The following is a 22305-nucleotide window of genomic DNA, read 5'->3' on the forward strand; positions in this document are numbered from 1 at the left end:
ATGACTTTATTTTTTTAAATGCGTTTTGATTGGCATTTTTTTTGTATATGTTTGTAAAAGGGCTTGTTTAGATAAACCCTTTGCCAACACACAATGACTTTCCTACTATTACGGGTAAGCATTCAAGTAGATTTATTACAATTATAACTTTGCTTATTCTATAGCTGGGTTGCATTTGAATGTTGTGATTGGAGCCAATCATCAGTAGTCATTTAATATTTGCTGTTCAGTAAGTGTTCATTATTTGCCCAGTTGGAAACTGTACATTTTGCTGAATAAGCTTACCTTTAACCACATTTCATGAATTCATGTTTGAGTAATTTGATGTTGTATGTGCTCATATTTATAAACATAATGGGGGACATTTATCAAGATGGGCGTTCCCAAATGTCAGTCTTGATCCCCTGTGCACTGCAATATGATACTCCTAATTTAATAAGCGGCAGATGCATAAATTCAAATCTACGCCAGCCAGGGACTGGCATAGACGTGAGCTATAATTTATGCCAGTATCTGGCTTAAACTATAGTAAATCTGGTGGGCCGTGATAAGTCATGCCCGTCCTACTAACCCTGCCCCTTTTCTTGACACTTTAGAAAAGTGATGAGGCTCAAAAAGTTGCAAATGATGGCATGTGCCTCTTAATAAATGATTTGGATCCTGCTGTTTGGGGATTTTACTACAGTAAGACTGGTGTGTGAAATGCCGGTCTTGGCAAATGACCCTCGCTATTTTGAATTATTTTTCCTAAACACCAATATACAGTATATTTAAGGGGTACTCCAGGAATGATTTAAAATAGCTGTCAGAAACCTGTCCTAGGATGGGGAGCGGTGAGGGGCAGGGCCCTAATACACACTACACTGCTCTAGAATACATGCTAGTGATGCAATCCTGACTATGATATGCCATCATGGCTGAGCAGCCTGACAGGAACATTAACCAATGTGTAGTACAGTATATGCAAGTGCCAGGCCGTAGTGTGTAGTGAGGCCATGACCCCCAATGCAGCTCTGCAAATTGGTTGTAACCAGTCCTGCTCACATCCTCTAGGACAGGTTGGTGAAGGCCATTATAAATCATTCCAAGTGCAACTGCATAGGAAAATCAGTGGCTTGCTGGCTATATAGGAACAGGGTACATCACTTGAGCAGTAGTTGACCTCAAGCCCAGGAACAGGGTAAATCATTTGAGCAGTAGTTGACCTCAAGCCTGTCTAATGTTTCGTCTAATGTTTCTCAGTTCTATTATGGGGTCATAAATGCATGACATGAATCTTTTGGCTTATGTGGCAGATTTGTGGTGTTTTGACTACTCAGTTGTCTCAGAAAGTTAAGAAAAGCTAATGATTATAGTTGATCAGGACATTTAGTAGAAGTTATGAAGCAAACATATCTCCAAGGTTTGTAGAACCCAGTAAGGGACATGCAACTGGAAGCTCCAGAGTGCCACCATAACAGTGACAGTAACACAGCCAATAACAGCCCCTACAATATGATGGAATCACTTGTGTCTCTATCTGTGTAGCAGATAACAGGGCTAGATACTGTTATAATGAATAATATAGTATAACTTGCCCTTTCTTACTTTAAGGAAATGTTTTGTTCCAATGTAAAATAAACCCTCTTAACGTGAAATTCAGAAACGTGTAATCAATTGTAAATATATTAAGTGACTGCATTCTTGTAAATGAATTTCATTGTTTAAATAAGTTCCGTATGTAAATGGGTAGCATGGAAACAGGATGTGTGCTTGATGTCAGCAGTCCCTAGCGGCCCAATTGTATCCAACAATCAGGTATATTAAAACTGATCTTTTCATAGAGCTGATAAAGTTGCAGAAAAATTTGATAGCATTACCAGCCGCTAAAGTGATAGCATCAGGTTCTAACTTGTACTGCGGCCATTATAGGAGAAAAGTTCAGGGAAAGTTCAATTCTATTGTTTTACCATGGATACAAAACATAAAATGAGAGAAATCCTGCATTTGTAACATATTGCTGCCTCTGGGCCTTAGAGGTTGCATGTTCTATTTTTTTCTTCCTCAAATTGAATGCAGTAATATAAACCTTGTGATTATCTTTAGTGTAAACAAAGGAATATCCTCTGATCACTTCTGAAGTAAAACACAGATGGTTTTGCTTGACTGTTGATGTCATTAAGCTAAATGTTTATCTTTTATGTATTTGATCCTGTTAGCTTTTGGGGATCCAATTTGTTACTAAGTCAATAGAAAAAAATAACTTCATGCATGCAGTAATTGTTTTGTGTTTGAACTCGAGTTTCTGTTCTTGGAAAGGAAATGCAGAATTCCTCAGGAATTACATCTGTATCTTATGTTATCTTTTTGAGATTTGAAAAGTGCTAATTGGCAAATATAAAAACCAATCAGGTACAAAAACAAGTAGTGACGTCTAATTTGTCTATATGGTGGCATGTTCATAAATATGGCCTTACTGGAAGCAAGTAAACATTTTAAGAGATGGATGGATGAGAAATCTATAATTTGCAGTACAGTACTATCATTTTTTTTGCATATTAACAGCCTTAGGCCTCATGCACACGACCGTATGTATTTTACAGTCCACAAAACACGGATCCACAAAAAAATAGGGATGACGTCGGTGTCCAATCCGTATTTTGCGGAAAGGAACAGCAGGCCCCTAATAGAAGAGTCCTATCCTTGTCTGTAATGCAGACGATAATAAGAAATGTTCTTTTTATTTTTGGAACGGACATACGGAAACGAAATGCACACAGAGTAATTTCCTTTTTTTGCGGACCAATTGAAATGAATGGTTCCGCATATGGTCCGCAAAGAAAACGGAAAGGACACGGAAAGAAAATATGTTCTTGTGCATGAGGCCTAAATATGAATATTTTATGTACCGTATTTCTGTGCTTAATAAGACGCACAAGACCATAAGACGTACCTAGGATATAAAAGAGAAAATAAATATTTTTCATCCATCCTCAGATCAGACCCCTATCAAACCCCCCAAACTCCATCAGACCTCAGATCAGACCCTCAACATACCCCCATTCCTTTTCAGACCTCTGTATCAGACCCCTATTTTTGAATAATTCGCTCATCTCTAGTCCCCATTATAGTGATTGAGGACGGACGGAATTCCGGCACTGCATTGCAGTGGTGTATCCGGCAGGCTGTTCCTGGGGGGACAGCCTGCCGGATCTGCTTAAACGCAGATGTGACACAGGCCTAGCATCTTTCCCTTACAGCAGCAGTAAAATAACATTGGGTTACTGATTTATATTGGAGTTTTATTTCTCTGTGCTAACTGCTACAGAAGAACAACGGTCACAATCACAGTGAATCAGTGTGAACTGGCTATATGGCTTCCCAGTGTGTCACATTCAGGATGACATATACTAGTTCTTTATGTAGAAGGTCTGGATAATTCCCTTGGTCCCTGCTCTCCATCATTAAAGTATAAAGAAAACCTTTAATGAATGTATTGATTGTTTATTAAAATACCTATTGACTGTGATACATTTGTCTATAACCTGACATTCTGATATCAAACATTCATCTTTTTAACTTGCCTGTGGGAAAAAAAAAATGTTCTGTAATCAGAAATATTATTTTTAGGGGAAGATTATCCAAATTATAGTAAAATGAATTCTGAAAAAGTGGTTGTATTATAGTGCAGCCACACGCTACTATTACGATGATAAAGATTAGCAAACCAATCACTGTTTATCTGAATATCTATAGCTCATTTAGTCATCTCTACCAGTAGGATGACTTTATGTTTTAGACATCATCACAAGGCTATATTACAGATCTGCGTTGTGTGGATCCATAATATGTGGTCTATAGCCTGCTAATGACCCATACTGTACCTCTGTGTTCCTCTGGCGTTGTATATTGAGGCATGCTAAATTTGTTTTCATTCATTCTTATATAATCTGTCGGAAAATTAGTGGCATGTTCCATCTCATGTTGTATTGTGGGAATTATGGAGGTTTCCTCCTCTAGGATTCACTGTATACAGTGGCTTGTGGAGTTCTCACGAGTTGATGACAGACCTGGAGGTACTCTTAATACTGCTGTTCAGAATCAGTACACATGGCTATGCCGTCTTCCCTTCCAGAACTCTTATAGTTTGATGCAGTGGCAAGTGTCGTTTTAATTGATAGAAACATTAGTAAAATGAGTTACAAGTGTTTTGTAATGTTTTTGTTGCACTTGCTCAATGGAATTAATGCATGGTGCATGCCTCACATTACAGTACTTACAGTGTCTGCTACAGAGGGACACATCATAGACTAAACTTGAGATGGAGGATTTCTAATATGCTTTCAACTTCTGATTGTGCTAATTTAAAACAAGCATTCCTATTGTACTGACAGGTTTTACTATCACTTATCATTCCTCTTGCCTGTGCCCCACCAACCATTATTGGCATAGACAAGAAGATGAAGTAACACTGGGTGCACAGCTTCCAAGAACCAGCCTAGGTGTCCACAATCCAGGCCAAGAGAAACAAATGAAGCAAGAGCACTCCAAATTGACATCCATATGATGTGCAACATTCATTCACCCATGGTCCCCACCAACCATTATTGGCATAGACAAGAAGATGAAGTAACACTGGGTGCACAGCTTCCAAGAACCAGCCTAGGTGTCCACAATCCAGGCCAAGAGAAACAAATGAAGGAAGAGCACTCCAAATTGACATCCATATGATGTGCAACATTCATTCACCCATGGTCTAGAATGTAATAGTTCAGCCCCTTATTAGAACCATTTCCAGTGAAGGAGCTGAAATGTTGCAATGTAGACCATGGGTGAATACATTTTGCACATCACATTGAAGTCATTTTGAAGTACTGCTTCTTCCACCATTAGTGGATATTAAACAGTTTAACATGATGTATAATTCGGACTGTAGATTTTTAAAAAGTAATATGTGTGCCTTAAATTAATTTGTGCATAGAAATAAGGCATAGTGCAGGATTGAGCTGATGTTATATGACGTAGCACTTATTGTATGCTATCATGTAGGAACCTGCTACAATATAAGGCTTTGTGTGTTGTGCCTTTGTTACTTTGTCCTTTAAATACACTGTACGGTGCGAGCAACGGTAATAAAACTGCATGATAGCATATTCCAGCTCTCAGGGGAGAAAGAGTTAAGCCATAACTTGACTAATCTTTAAATGACAAAAAATAAAGAAATTGTAAGACCTTTTCACACGTTAGATATGTATTGTCATTTATCATCTAGATATCAGGCTAGCAGTGCGAAGTAATAAAACATATCATCGAAAAATGTGCTATAGGTCTGAATCACTCTTTCATTCCACCTCCCAGCTAACTGTAGTATTAAATCAAACAAGCAGAACATTTCCTAAGGCAGCCATTGCCTTTTAATTTCCTGAAGAACCTTAAAATATCATTCATTACAAGTACTACACATATTTGGTTTTTAAAAGTCTCATAAATCAATAGCTGGCTGACTGTAATAATTATTACAAGTTAGTGCATAATTTTCATGCTGAAGGCTGCATGCAGAACTTTAGCATATGCAAACGAGGCAATTCAAACTGTGTATAGATATTAATATGAAGAAGCAGGTAACGAGGTACAGGCTATGAATTATGCATCAAGAGTGGCTGATCTTCAATGAGGAAAATGAATTCAGCATGTAATCTAATTAGTGATGGAAGTCTATTACATCTAACTGCAAAAGCAACCGTCCTTGAAACAAATTTATTTACAGTCCATGTTACCACTTGAAACAACTTCCAAATGATGTTTTATGCAGCCGTTTCTGGTTTTAAATTTTTTAAAAAATTTTTTTTTAAAACTTCTCTCTTTTCTTCCAGCTCCAGACCAGGAAGACCTCCCAAACGAACGCAGAGTGTTACCTCACCAGAGAATCCCCATATTATGCCCCACAGTGTGCCTGGCCTAATGTCTCCTGGGATGATCCCACCCACAGGTACTGTAACATTTACTTATAACACAGTATGGAAGTCATCTCTAAAGACGAGTTCACGTTGATAGTCACTGGGCCGGATTTACTAATCCTGTCTAAAATGGAGACCATCCGCTGGATGATAAATTTCGTGCATGGTTTGACACTTTTCTCTTACTTTAACCACCTAGGGATTGGGTTTTTTTGCACACATTTTTTGGCGCACATGGTTGCATCTGCACCCCCCTTTGCTAAGCCATGCCTCCTTGTTGAGCTCCAAAACAAAAAAAAACACAAGCTAGGTGCAATACTTTATTCCTTATGGCATTTGCTTCATAAATAAATCTAAAAAGATTTTAAAGAAGATATGGAAATTAACTAAAATGTAACTTTTACTAGATGACAATAAAAATGTAGAGTTATCTAACAGAATAGCCCAGAAAAGCTGACAGGTTGTTACTAGATGCGGGGTAAAAATCCCCCTCGTCTCACCAATGTATCAGAATGCGGCCATGTCAAGAGTGCGGGTACTGTTTTAGGGATACAACCGCTGCAGGGACAGGTTCCTGACATATATTTGTCAGGCAGGGACTAACAGGGTCCCTTCCCTTCTTAGAGTAAGGGACTTTTTTGGAGCTACGTCTGCCACAGGGACAGGTTCCTGATGGGGTCGCCCCCACTGGGGAGGGTGCTCCTGTTTTGTCAGGCAGGGAATAACAGGGCTCCTTCCCTCCTTTCACTTCTGGCATTTCTAGGGCCAGCTTATGTCCCCTTACAGCTTGCAATGTCAAGATAGGAGTCTCGCACCAAGTATCAGTCTGCAGTCAGAATGACCCAGTAAACTCCCATATGTCTGACGTGGTTCTGATTGCTCAAGAGGCAATATTTTAATTTTTTTTTTTACCATTGTGTTTTGTTCTCACTAATTTGTATATATACCCAAACCTTTTCTTGCGATCTAGTAAAAGTTACCTTTTTGTTAATTTCCATATACTTTCTAAAATCTTTGCTATATGATTAAGAGGAAACTGTGATGTTTTACCATTACCTTTATGAATCAGCCTATGCAAATCTAATTTATAAGCTGAGTGTATGTATGTGTGTGTGTATATGTATGTCCGCTAAAGGAATCCGCACCGTCGCATTTACAATCATGAAATTTGGCACACAGGTACATCAGGTGTCCATGAAGGTTTTAGACCAGATCACAGCTCTCTAGCACATACGGTTCCTGAGATATTCCCCAAAAATGCATTAGCCAATAGAAGCCTGGTCAGATGACCCTTATCAGCCAATAGAAGCTCGTAGGCCCTTAGTCTCTACATACACACAGTTTTACTCTAGGTTTCCATAACAACCTAACCATTTTTCTAAGCAGATGTAGGTCAGCTTTAAGGGTATTTTCACACTTGCGGCAGAGGATTCAAGCAGGCAGTTCCGTCAAAAGAGTCCAGTTTCTTCTGGCTACCTGCCTCAGCTACTATTCTGATGCTGCCACCCGCCTGATGCCACACATTTGATGCCAAGTTCTCCTTCTTTCACCCACCATCTTTAGCTGGTACTGGTTTTGCCACTCACCTCCCCACTCTTTCACTGGGTCACTCTGTGGTCTCCTGATGCTGCTGCCACCTCCACACTGTCACCTTACCACTCTGTGGTCTCCTGATGCTGCTGCCACCTCCACACTATGTCACCTTGCCACTTTGTGGTCTCCTTTTGCTGCTGTCACCTCCACACTATGTCACCTTGCCACTCTGTGGTCTCCTGATGCTGCCACCTTCACACTATGTCACCTTGACCCTCTGTGGTCTCTTGATGCTGACCTGAACCAGCAGTTGGTGGCATACATGGACAGCACCCTGCCACCTCACATTGAAGATCCGCAGGACTACCGGGCAGCCAAACTGGATTTGTGGCCGCAACTGGCCGAGTTTGCCCTGGAAAAGCTGTCCTGCCCAACGAGTAGTGTGGCATCAGAGCGGGTGTTTAATGCGGCAGGGACCATAGTTACCCCAAGATGAACCCGCCTGTCCACCCAAAATGTGGAGAGTCTGACCTTTGTCAAGATGAATCAGGCGTGGATCTGCCAGGATTTCCACCCACCAATGCCTGATGCATCAGACTAGATCATCCATTGTGCCACACCAACACTTTGACAAAAGAGACCGGTTTCTTCTGGCTACCTGCCTCAGCTACTATTCTGATGCTGCCACCCGCCTGATGCCACACATCTGATGCCAAGTGCTCCTTCTTTCACCCACCATCTTCATCTGGTACTGGTATTGCCACCCACCTCCCCACTCTGTCACTCGGTGGTCTTCTGATGCTGCTGCCACCTCCACACTATGTCACCTTGTCACTCTGTGGTCTCCTGATGCTGCTGCCACCTCCACTCTATGTCACCTTGCCACTTTGTGGTCTCCTGATGCTGCTGCCACACCCACACTATGTCACCTTGCCACTCTGTGGTCTCCTGATGCTGCTGCCACCTCTACACTATGTCACCTTGCCACTCTGTGGTCTCCTGATGCTGCCACCTCCACACTATGCCACCTTGCCACTCTGTGGTCTCCTGGTGCTGCTGCCACCTCCACACTATGTCACCTTGCCACTATGTTGTCTCCTGATGCTGCTGTTACCTCAACACTATGTCACCTTGCCACTCTCTGGCCTCCTGATGATGCTGCTGCCACCTCCAGACTCTGTCATTGGGCCACTCTGAGGTCTCCTCATGCTGCTTCCACCTCACCACTATGTCATAGGGCCACTCTGAGGTCTCCTCATGCTGCTTCCACCTCACCACTATGTCATAGGGCCACTCTCTGGACTTCTCATGCTGTTCCCACCCTCCACACTTCATGACCTGGCCACTATTTTACCTTTCGGCCTGGCTGAGATCATCATTTATTTGACCCTTCTTCTGATCTGTCAGAAGGAAGGAAAAATGAGATGCACAACAGATCCTGTCTATGTAACAGCTGTAAAGCCTTCATGACATGGTCCCTATTTTGCATCAGTATTGGTTTATGATTTGGTAGCCAAAAGCAGGAGTGGGTACAAAACACAGAAGACATGCAAATATTCCCTTCACATGTCATCTCTGTTTTGGATCCACTCCTGTTTTTTTGGGGGGCTTTAGCAATACTGATGGAATACTGACCAATTGCTGACCAAGTGAACGTGGATGCTCCACAGACAGGATCTGTTTTTTGGGAGTTATTGTGCTGACGGATGAGAGGAAGGACAAAATAATCAGTGACGTCAACACAAACTTGCTGCTGACACCCTCTCCATTCTGTTGGGGGGCTCTACTTGTATAAGCGTTTAGTAGAACAGGTTCTGTAGACATCTTTGTGGAATTAGCTACTGACGAGGTAAAAGGAGTGCACTTCTTATTGACGCTAACATCGACCTGTAAGGCCGAGTTTACACTTGAGTTATTTGGTCAGTTTTGGCGCCGTAACTGCCCAAATCAGTGAAGTGTGCAGTGATTCTAAGAGTGACGCCTGTCATCTGCATGTCATACTGACTTACAGTATTATTTCACTACCAAAGCAGACTCCCTATGCGTGTTACTGCAAGGCATAGTGTTCTACACCACTATAAAGGCACTCTGCAGCCAGGAAATAGCAGTTTTTTATCGCCATTCACCGCAAGTAAATTCGGATCGAACCAAATTTTTTCCAATAATTCGTCGAACCAGCCGAATCGAGTTTTTGAGAAATTCGCTCATCTCTAGTCACAGTTAAGGAGACTTTAACCTATGGTCAGTGTTAAGGGGCGGGTGCTGTAGAGGTCACTGTTAAGGGGGCTGGCCCCTGTGAAGGTCATTGTAAAGGGGGTGGGGTGCTGTAAAACTCACTGTTAAAGGGTCAGGTTGCTGTGATGGTCAAAGTTAAGGGGGTGGGCTGCTGTGGACGTCCCATTTTAAGGGGTCTCAGCACAGTAGGGGGGGTCAGTATTAAGGCATGCGGGGCTGTGGAGGTCACTGATAAGAGAGCGGGGTACTGTAGATGTAACTGTTATAGTGGATACTGTCGATATATTTTAATGACACGCACAAACATTAAGTTAAATTGATGAAATATACCCGTGCAAAGCCGGGTCCTTCAGCTAGTATATAAATAAACCTAGAACCTAATGTAAATGTATGTGGCGCAGAACTTTGATGCTACAGTCTAGGAGCAATAACATTAGTAAATTTGTCCATCTGTTCTTCTTATGCCACGTAGAGTGGCTACTCATTTAGGTGGATTTACACTGCCCGATTGTTGGGCAGATCACACGATGAACGAGCTAAACACTTGTTTTGTGGTGAAACAATCGTTCTCGCTGAATCCTAAACTATTGTTTCTGGGCAGCAAATTGTGCTTTCTAAACAGAACTCTGCTGCCCAGAAAAATGCAGCAACCATCGCTCGTCCTCTTGTTGTAGAGGTGATCGCTGCACCTCCGCTAATGAGCAGCCATTTATTGGGAAGGAACTCTTTCTTCCCTACCATTGTGTGCCCAATCGCAGCATGTACTGTAAATGCAGCATTACTTGTGCTTTAATTTACAGTATATTCTGTGAATGTTAATTACTTTATCATGAGCTATCTATCTATGTATGTTTGAATATATCGCAATGCATCATAGTATTGTGATTATGTGATTTGGGACCTTAAAAATATTTTTTTTTTTTATCATACTTTGTTTTACAAAATTTTACTCACATTGTATCAGGAGTCTGTGGGCGCAAATAGACTTGGGACCTATGCTCTGCCCATCAAGTAAGCCATACCAAAATCCTGGTTTTAATATGTGTGTTTTATAGTGTTGGTGTCTTTGGGCCCCCTCAAACCTATGGGCCTATGTGCAACTGCTACCTCTGCACCCCTTAAAGATATACATTTGCTGCTCGACTAAATAAACTAAAATATTGTAGTGTGCGTCTCACAACTAGCACCCTCTACTGCCTACAGCATGTTACTTTCCTAGATGTCCTCCTCTTACTTTCACTGCTCTGTGAGTGACTAATCAATATATGAATGGAGACAAGGTTTGTATTCATACACATTATTCAGTGCATTAATGTGTACATTTCCCCTTCAGCACATCTTTCCCCAAGGCCCACTGTACCTATAGGAAAATTCTGACCTTGCAGTGTGGAAACCATCAAAGTATCTGGTTATGAAAATATAAGTAAAGTAGACTGTAGTTGGTAGTGGATCTTATGGTTGGTGAGACATTTTTCCCATTGGCAAGTTCTGACTATCCCACCAGAGTCCCAGGGAGTCCTTGGCTAGGCCTAGACTTTGATTGAGATGGTCACTTTTAAAGGGCCAGCAGAAGACAAACTGATTTTAAAGTTTATTTCTTCATTTGATGTACCCACCCTTTTTTTTTTTTATCTCTAAAGAGAAGTTAAATGTAAAGACATTATTATTATTATCATCACCATACATTTTTATTATGCTTATTCTTATCATACATTCTTATCATTATTATTGCTATGTGTTCTGTAAGGAAATTCTGAGTTAATAGATGGTAATTCTTACACCTTGGGCAGAGTGGAGCATGGTTACAAATACACAAAAATTCCTTTTATTTGGACTGGACATGTTTAATGCTTAAAGGGACACTTCATTCAAAAAGGATTTATTTATTTTTAAAACTCAAACTCAATTTTCATAGAAAACAATTTCTGATAGTTCTGACATTTTGTCAGTTCTATGCCAATATATATAAATTCTATAAAGATAGCTAATCCATTTTAAGTTTACTACTGCTGTGAGAGCAAAATGTTAGCTAAAAGGTAATCCACATGACAATAGTAGGCGTAGAATTGAAATAACAGTACTTTTTTTTATTTCAGCAGTACTATACTATTGAAAATGAAATAGAAAATATTGTCCTTCTCTAGCAGTCAGCACAGAAAGATAAAAGCCCATATACTGTAGATAGGTAATCCATTATTAGTTTACTGCTGCAGTGATAGGAAGATGTTATCTGCTAGTATAAAAGTAAGGGTAGAATTGGAATAACAGTATAATAGCTCTATTGTTCTCTTGATAGGCCTAGATAAAGATGCCCATAGAACAGCGTTGCATGAATTAGTGTAGTGAGTGATGCTCTAATTGAGTCGCCACAGCGGGCTCTTTTTAGTCACAGTGATGGTCTGACTGAGGAAGTTAAGTGAGACTGTTTGTAATGCTAAAAGTCCAAACAAAGAGAAAGTTAAAAAATCAGTACAGGAAGTAGAAAACATGGAATGGCATTCACTAAATTATATCCAGAAAGCTATCTACAGGGCTCCAGATGGCGACCAAAATGGTCGCAAATGCGACCTAGAATTGCTAAATGGCGATAAGACTTTGTAGTCTTATCGCCATTTGCGCCTAGACCTCTGCCGCTTTCACATTACTGACATGGCACGCGCTGCTCTCAGAGCGTGCCATGTTCTAATCTCAACAGCACAGGGGAGAAGGAGGCAGTCCCTCCCTCCTGTACTGCTGCTGCCGCTGCCACCAATGGGCTGATAGCAGGGAGGAGGAGGGGAGGGGCTATGGCCACTGCGCCTCCAATAAATATCGTTTATGCTTAATACAAACGCAGGCTGCCATGCGGGTGCCGGACACATCCCATACCAGGCACCAAGCCTCTATGACTGCGCGCTGCAATCCGCCGCTATTAACCCCCCAGGTGCAGCATCTGAGGGGTTAATAGCGGCGGATCGCAGCGCGCAGTCATAGAGGCTGGGGGCCAGGTATGGGATATGTCCGGCACCCGCATGGCCGCCTGCGTTTGTATTAATTATAGTATAAAATATTCATTGGTGGTGCAGTGCACCAAACACCCCCCCAACCCCAGTATTATAAAGTAAAATCATTCGTGGCGCAGTGCCCCCCCCTCTAAGTATTATCATTGGTGGTGCATTGCGCCCCCCAACCCCCCAAGTATTATCATTGGTGGCAGTGGCAGCTTCCGATTGGAGCCCCAGCAGTGTAAGCCTAGGGCTCCGATTGGTTACCATGGCAGCCAGGACGCTACTGAAGTCCTGGCTGCCATAGTCAGCTCACTGCTGCTGTGTGCACAGAGCACAGGGCAGCAGGGAGAGTGTGAAGTCCTATTCACCCTGATAGAGCGCTATCAGGGTGAAAAGGACAAGGGATGAAAGATCCCAGGTTCTAGCCCCTAAGGGGGTAAATAGGTATTAAATAAACCATAATATTAAGTATAAATCACCTCCTTGACCAATTTTACATATAAAATATATAAACAATAAAAAAAATTACATATCGCCACGCCCAAAAAAGTGTGAACTATTAAAATATTTAAAAATATCTCCTATGCGGTGAACGCCGTAACAGAAAAAAAAACAAAAAAAACGTGCAATTTGCCATTTTTTTGTCACCTTGTCCCAACAAAAATTAGGTTAGGACTGTTCTATTATGGTCCAGACGTTCCATAAAATCTGGAATGCACGCGGCTTTTTTAGTGTTTTATTTTTTTCACGTGGTATCGAGTATCGCAATACTTTTTTATGGTATCTAAATCTTGGTATCGTGACAACCCTAGGTAAGACATCTGAGGGGTTAATAGCGGCGGATCGCAGCGCGCAGTCATAGAGGCTGGGTGCCAGGTATGGGATATGTCCGGCACCCGCATGGCCGCCTGCGTTTGTATTAATTATAGTATAAAATATTCATTGGTGGTGCAGTGCACCAAACACCCCCCCCAACCCCAGTATTATAAAGTAAAATCATTGGTGGCGCAGTGCCCCCCCCTCTAAGTATTATCATTGGTGGTGCATTGCGCCCCCCAACCCCCCAAGTATTATCATTGGTGGCAGTGACAGCTTCCGATTGGAGCCCCAGCAGTGTAAGCCTGGGGCTCAGATCGTTTACCATGGCAGCCAGGACGCTACTGAAGTCCTGGCTGCCATAGTCAGCTCACTGCTGCTGTGTGCACAGAGCACAGGGCAGCAGGGAGAGTGTGAAGTCCTATTCACCCTGATAGAGCGCTATCAGGGTGAAAAGGACAAGGGATGAAAGATCCCAGGTTCTAGCCCCTAAGGGGGTAAATAGGTATTAAATAAACCATAATATTAAATATAAATCACCTCCTTGACCAATTTTACATATAAAATATATAAACAATAAAAAAAAATTACATATCGCCACGCCCAAAAAAGTGTGAACTATTAAAATATTTAAAAATATCTCCTATGCGGTGAACGCCGTAACAGAAAAAGAAAAAAAAAAACTTGCAATTTGCCATTTTTTTGTCACCTTGTTCCAACAAAAATTAGGTTAGGACTGTTCTATTATGGTCCAGACGTTCCATAAAATCTGGAATGCACGCGGCTTTTTTGGTGTTTTATTTTTTTCACGTGGTATCGAGTATTGCAATACTTTTTTATGGTATCGAAATCTTTTTTTTTTTATTATACCGTAATTATATGTATTTTAAGTTTGGCGACTAAAAATTTTAGTTTGGCTCCTAAATTTTTCAGGTTATTGTTTTTTGTCTGGAGCCCTGTATCTACAGTACATACAATATATAATAATACACTTTATATGTTACCTTTTTTGTAGGAATAGGAATTATTTTAGACACTTTAAAATATGATCACAAGAGTCTGCACATTTACGTGTTTCAACATATTTGTGACACTTGCGTCGTAGTAGGGCTTATTGGTATCCAGCACAATGTTCCCTTCATTTAATTAACTATCCAGAGAGCTCAGAATAGCTCCCGCTCACATTACTGCTCTGTGGATTGTATTACAAAGCTATTGTTATGATTTCTTTCCACTGATGAGAAAGACATTTGCAATTGTTTACTCCAGATGCAGAAAATAACTTCATTGTGGTCAAACTGCTTTGTCTATAACAGAATTATATTGGAGCTAATGACAAGTCCATCTTTCACTGCATGATTTAGATAAGTGTACACATTCCTCTCAAGAATACGTTCTAAAAATATGTCATGCTTTATGTAAAGGCACATTTCAGAAGAACGCACCAGCTTCCTTCCTGGTAACTAATTAAAAGAAAACATGGCTGTGTTACTGAAACATAACATGCTAATAAAGAATAATAGGACATAGCAAAGTCATGCCACAATACATAGTTCTTCTTTTCTCATTCCTATCTTAGTATTTGTAACATGCTGATTTCAGAATCTAGCTTTTTAACCGGCTAACTAATAATCATGTACCTCTATGTGATTTTGCTTACAGGCCTGTTATGGTTAGCCCCTTTGCGCATTTTCACGTACGTGTACGTCGGGGAATTCAGTCTCTTGCCGCACCCCCACGTGCATGTACGTGATGTGATCCTGCAGCCGCCCAATTAGAAGCATGGGCCCGGCTGCTAGCGGATTGACCCTTCACATGCCGCGATCAGCTCTGACTGTGGCACGTGCAAGGTTTACAGAGGGAGGAGGCTCCTTCTGACTCAATCGCCCCCCCCCCAGCTGCGGTAACAGGGGGCCAATGGTTGCTATAGCAGCCTCAATACCTTACACAAGCATCAGAGCCTGACATCTTTGGAAGCCTTGGGGATCCGGCCCTCAGGCTGGTTCTCCTAGGCAACTGTCAGTGTACTACACTGATAGTTCAATGCAGCACAATACAGCATGTATTGTACTGCATTGAAACAAGTATCAAACCCTGAAACGTTGAAGTCCCACAGTGGGACAAAAAAAAAAAAGTAAAAAATAAATAAAAATGGAAAGAATGTGTTTTTTAATAATAAAAAATAAAAGTTTCAAGTAAAAATAAAAAGGCCCTTTCACCTAATAAAATCATGTATAGTAAAAAAATAAAAAGAGATCAAAATAGCCATTGTCACCTTGCCTCACCAAAAGTGTAATAACGAGTGAACAAAAATTTGTATGCACCCCAAAATAGTACCAATAAAACCATCACCACATCCCACAAAAAAAGCAACTCAAAAACAGATTATTTTCTTTTTAAGGCTACTTTCACACTAGCGTTCGGGGCTCCGCTTGTGAGTTCCATTTGAAGGCTCTCACAAGCAGCCCCGAACGGATCCGTCCAGCCCTAATGCATTCTGAATGGATGCGGATCCGCTCAGAATGCATCAGTCTGGCTCCGTTTGTCCTCCGCTCAGCAGGCGGACACCTGAACGCAGCTTGCAGCGTTCAGGTGTCCGCCTGGCTGTGCGGAGGCAAACGGATCCGTCCAGACTTACAATGTAAGTCAATGGAAACGGATCCGTTTGAAGTTGACACAGTATGGCTCAATTTTCAAACGGATCCGTCTCCCATTGACTTTCAATGTAAAGTCAAAACGGATCCGTTTGCATTATTATGAACAAAAAATAATAATGCATGTTCATGGTAATGCAAACGGATCCGTTCTGAACGGATCTAAGCGTTTGCATTATAGGTGCGGATCCGTCTGGGCACATACCAGACGGATCCGACCTAAACGCAGGTGTGAAAGTAGCCTAAAAATGCTTTTACTGTGTAAAACTTACACATGTTAGGTTTAGGCATCGCCGCCTCCCTAACGACTCGCTCTATAAAGATGTCACATGATCTACCCCGTCAGGTGAACGCTGTTAAAAAAATAAATAAAACTGTGCTAAAATAGTCATTTTCTGGTCACTTTGCCCTAAAAACGTGTAATATTGAATGATCACAAAATCATATGCACCCAAACATGGTACTAATAAAAACGTTAGCTCTTCCTGCAGAAAACGAGCCCCTGCACATGACTGTCTCTCTACTTCTCACTCAGCTCACTACTCCCCCTCCCTTCTCTGTAGACTACTATGGGAGCTTGTTATCAGATCTTTTAAAGAAACAACAGCCCATCTCAGTCTGAAAAGAAGGAATTTGCAGAAAATTCTGACATTGTTAGTTTGGGAAGTTAGAGGGGATAATAGCTGATAAGAAGACAAATTGAGAAATTTTTCTCTGATAACATATATTACAAAGTTTCTCCTGTTGATTTATGCAAAACTGTGTGACCATCTAAAATGATTCAGTAGCAAGAAATTTTCCTGTTGTCAAGGGCCATCATGTTTTCACTGCTTTGTTCATCTGTATTGATTCCTGTAGACACCCTGTCATGTCCTGTTTTCCCTGCAGCGGCACTACAATCAAACAAGACAGGTATCAAGTTTCCATGTGTGCAAACAGCCACCAGTAGAGAAGCCTCCTGGATTCTGAATAATAGAAAACCCAATTAAATTCTAAAAGGGGAAACTAGTATCTCACTAAACGCCTATACCTACACTCAGCGGAAATTGGCAACTTAAACTACAGAGTTTTAACTAAGGCATTAAGCACCGTTGAGCCAGATTACAGGATAAATGGCTACTGAACTAAAAGGTACCAAGGTAAATCAAAGACATAATGTTACAGAATTGAAATCTATGATGCCTTATGATGACTGCCAATCAATAGAGCCTTGACCCTCCTTAACATTAAACAGGTGATTCGATTAGCCATAACTCAGGCATAAAATGCCCCGCACGAAGCAGTGCACTGAATCAAGGAATTTCTAAAATGGCAACATTCACTTAGTGCTTTGGGCAGTGAAAGCTGCCAACACGTATACATCAAAACTTCACTCACTGTAAGATTGATTTTATTTTATTTTGTTTGTTTTAATTCCCTACAGCAAGGAATGCTAGCCGTGTAAATGCATACATTATTTCTTGCTATTATTTGTTTCCTAGCACTGTAATTGAATGTTCTACAAGCTTGGTCAAGTTGGGCACAAGAAAGGAAATGGCAATATAACAATCTGAAAAAAATATATACATTTCAGGTTTCAGTCGAAATTTTGAACCCTGAAAATCTATTTTTATAAGGTAAACAGAATTAAGCTGAAGATTAGAAAATATGTATCTTGTCCATTAAAATGACATGAATGGATGGAGCTAAGACAATATGTACTAAGTTAATGAAATGGAAAAGGGTTTACTATTAAATCAGAAGTAAATGGCTGCTATATCTACAGCACATTTCTGATATCTCTTTGTAGTCCATTTCTATTAAGGGTGTGCAGTTTAACACTGCCTTCAGGAGGGTAGAGAGGTCAAAATATTGCACATTAAAACCAGTGGCATAACTAGAATTCCAAAAGGCCCATAGCAAAGTCAGGAATTGACCACCACCAAGCTGTCAGTGAAATCAATTACAGCAGGGACGGATAATGCTGTCATATATCAGATCTTCAGCACAAAAATGAGAACCCTTAGGGTACTTTCACACTAGCGTTATTCTTTTCCGGTATTGAAATCCGGTAAAAGGTCTCAATGCCGGAAAAAAACACATCAGTTTTGTCCTAATGCATTCTGAATGGAAAGCAATCCGTTCAGTATGCATCAGGATGTCTTCTGTTCTGTCGCTTGTACGGTATTTGACCAGACAAAATACCACAGCTTGCTGCAGTTTTTTTTACCCGGACAAAATCCCGGAACAATACTGCACTTGCCGTATTGTTTAATTTCCATGCCGCACTTTAATTTCCATAGAGATGTATTAATGCCGGATCCGGTACCAAGTGTTCCGGAAATTGCCGCATCGCCGTATCCGGCTTTCCGGTCTGCACATGCGCCGGGACATAGGAGGAGCTATTTTTGATTTTGATTTTTGAAAATTTTTTAATACTGGATCCGTTATTCCAGATGATACTGGATGAGACGGATCCAGAATTTCACCGGATCCGTCTAATGCAGGGATGCTCAACCTGCGCCCTCCAGCTGTTGTAAAACTACAACTCCCACGATGCCCTTCTGTAGGATGATAACTGTAGGCTGTCAGGGAATGATGGTAGTTTTGCAACAGCTGGATGGCTGCAGGTTGAGCATGCCTGGTCTAACGGATCCGGAAAAAAGAGCTTTCCGTTTGTATACTGTTTGCCGGAACTGCCTGCTGGATTCTAACAACGCTAGTGTGAAAGTACCCTTATAAAAGTGCCAGAAATGCAGAAAATCACCTTGTTTTTATCGACAAAAATAAAATTTTTGCATCGGAGTGGGACCCATCATAGCAACTGCTATGGCTTCTATAGCTATGGTCATATCCGTGCGTCAAACATGAATGCATATTACTGTACATATGCTGTATGTGTAACATAATATCCCACTTGACACCACCCTGTCTCCACCCAGGAGCCTAGTGGCAGTTATTGTGTCTAAATAAAGCTATTAACAGCAAAGTTGTAGTATCAGACAGTGTTCTACTAAAGCTTCTGTGCCAGCCAGCCAAATATGTACACCATACTGTTCCACTTTATAGTATATCCAACCTTTTAATAAAAAACCTCAGGTGAAATGCCATAAAGATTGTAATGTTCTTCTAATAGCAGTAATCAGTAATCAAATAGATCAATTAAAAATGCATGAGCACTGGCCCTACCCTTGAAGATAACCAATCGCTAAATGACCTATTGTGTAAATCACATTTTTATTTTTAACATATTTTTAAAGAATTTTGAAGATGTCATTTTTAATTTTACAGGTCAACATATATACTTAAACAAAAACCATAAACTCCTGCAGTTTTCGCACTGGCTACTAAGCCTAATAATAGGCGCCACTTCTTGGTCTGTACAGATCACTTTACGGCAGTTATATATATTATCCTAACCTGCGTGTAATGATAAGGCGATATCACCTCTGTGTATAGATAAGACAGGAGCCTCCATTCACAATAGGTGATTGTCAAAGCTTATCTGTTCTTGCCTTGTACAATGACCTCTGCACAGGTCACAGAGCATGCCCAGAAAACTCTCCCATAGAAGTCAATGAGGTCCCCTCCTGTCCATTGTGTCTATGGCCCATGGAGCTGCTGGAAAGCATTTAATGCTGTTAAGAACTGCTCAGGCAAGACGGTCGTCGCCCATAATCATGTTCAGGAAATAGAATTAAAAAAATCTGCAATGAGAAAATAAAATCTGATAAGATAAAAGGGATATATGTCACTATCTGGTTTTAACTGACAGATAAAAATTTTGGTGGCACATTTCCTTTAAACTAACACTAGTACAATTTTTAGATTACTTTTTAAGGTGGTCACCTTAATTAGGACAAACAGTATTTTGAAGATGAGGGTACTCTCAGTGTAAGACCTTATTCACACATAAGTGTTCGGTCAGTAATTTCTAGGGATGAGCGAATCGACTTTGGATGCAAGTCTGAATTTGATTTGCATAAAACTTTGTTTCAATACTATATGGAGCGAGTGCTCCGTACAGTATTAGAATGTATTGGCTCAGATGAGCGAAGTTATTACTTTGTGAAGTCTCGCGAGAGGTCTTAGGGGGTGCACACACAGTGAGCCACTCAACCAACTCTGGTGCGTCCTTTGACGTAATCGCACGCACCTTCTCCAACTTTCCACTTAGCCTACGGCCTGGTGCACCTGCCCGACCCCTAGCACCCCTGCGGAATGGTCTGCCTCTTCCTCTGCCTGTCATTTTCAAAATAACCCTGTGCCAAAGTCCTTAGAGAAGAGCAGTATTTGTGGAAGCAGGTATATTGCAGTCCTCAATCAGTATTTGGTGGAGGACAGTATTTCAAACCCCTTAATCAGTTTTTTGCGGAAGTAGGTGTATCGCAGGCTTCAATCAATATTTGGTGGAAGCAGGTATATCAATCTCCTTAATCAGTATTTTGTGGAAGCAGGTATATCGCACCCCTCAATTAGTGTTTTGTGGAAACAGGTATATAGAACCCCTTAATCAATATTTGGTGGAAGCAGGTATATCGCACCCCTCAGTCAGTATTTTGTGGAAGCAGGTGTATCGCAGGCCTCAATCAATATTTGGTGGAAGCAGGTATATTGCACCCCTCAATTAGTATTTTGTGGAAGCAGGTATATAGAACCCCTTAATCAATATTTGGTGGAAGCAGGTATATCGCACCCCTCAATCTGTATTTTGTGGAAGCAGGTATATCAAACCCCTTAATCAGTATTTTTCAGAAGCATGTGTATTGCAGGACCTCAATAAAAATTTGGTGAAAGCAGGTATATTAATCCCCTTAATCAGTATTTTGTGGAAGCAGGTATATTGAACCCCTTAATCAATATTTGGTGGAAGCAAGTCTATAGCACCCCTCTATCTGTATTTTGTGGAAGCAGGTATATCAAACCCCTTAATCAGTATTTTGCGGAAGTAGGTATATCGCACCCTTCAATCATTATTTTGTGCAAGCAGGTGTTTCGCATGCCTCAATCAGTATTTTGTGGAAGCAGGTATATCGCACCCATCAATCAGTATTTTGTGGAAGCAGTTATATCAAACCCCTCAATCAGTATTTTGTGGAAGCAGGTATATAAAACCCCTTAATCAATATTTGGTGGAAGCAGGTATATCGCACCCCTCAATCTGTATTTTGTGGAAGCAGTTATATCAAACCCCTTAATCAGTATTTTTCGGAAGCAGGAATATTGCATTCCTCAATCAATATTTGGTGGAAGCAGGTATATCTTTCCCCTTAATCAGTATTTTGTAAAAGAAGGTGTTTCGCAGGACCTCAATCAAAATTTGGTGAAAGCAGGTATATCACACCCCTCAATCAGTATTTTGTGGAAGCAGGTATATAGAACCCCTTAAACAATATTTGGTGGAAGCAGGTATATCACAACCCTCAATCTGTATTTTGTAGAAGCAAGTATATCAAACCACTTATTCAGTATTTTGTGGAAGCAGTTATATCAAACCTCTTAATCAGTATTTTGTTGAAGCATGTATATCAATTCCCTTAATCAGTATTTTGTGGAAGCAGGTATATAGAACCCCTTAATTAATATTTGGTGGAAGCAGGTATATCGCACCCCTCAATCTGTATTTTGTGGAAGCGGGTATATCAAACCCCTCAATCAGTATTTTGTGGAAGCAGGTATATAAAAATCCCTTAATCAGTATTTTGTGGAAGCAGGTATATTGCACCCCTCAATATGTATTTTGTGGAAGCAGGTATAGCAAACCCCTTATTCAGTATTTTGTGGAAGCAGTTATATCAAACCCCTTAATAAGTATTTTGTGGAAGTAGGTATATCAATCCCCTTAATCAGTATTTTGTGGAAGCAGTTATATAGAACCCCTTATTTAATATTTGGTGGAAGCAGGTATATCAATCTCCTTAATCAGTATTTTGTGGAAGCAGGTATATCGCACCCCTCAATTAGTGTTTTGTGGAAAAAGGTATATAGAACCCCTTAATCAATATTTGGTGGAAGCAGGTATATCGCACCCCTCAGTCAGTATTTTGTGGAAGCAGGTGTATCGCAGGCCTCAATCAATATTTGGTGGAACCAGGTATATTGCACCCCTCAATTAGTATTTTGTGGAAGCAGGTATATTGAACCCCTTAATCAATATTTGGTGGA

The 22305-nt window shown here is 40.8% G+C and overlaps 1 protein-coding gene across 9 annotated transcripts in view; it reads left to right on the top strand.

Annotated features, from left to right (window-relative positions):
• The window catches only part of DACH1 (dachshund family transcription factor 1), a 395668-nt gene that overhangs the window by 135112 nt on the left and 238251 nt on the right, over positions 1-22305 (top strand). For all 9 annotated transcript variants that reach the window (XM_040425367.1, XM_040425366.1, XM_040425368.1 and 6 more), the window contains exon 2: positions 5853-5968. In XM_040425367.1, the coding sequence (XP_040281301.1) occupies positions 5853-5968 (116 nt within the window). The remainder of the gene's footprint in view (positions 1-5852; positions 5969-22305) is intronic.

The sequence above is a fragment of the Bufo bufo genome, chromosome 3 (genome assembly GCF_905171765.1).
Source record: "Bufo bufo chromosome 3, aBufBuf1.1, whole genome shotgun sequence".
Taxonomy (NCBI): Eukaryota; Metazoa; Chordata; class Amphibia; order Anura; family Bufonidae; genus Bufo; species Bufo bufo.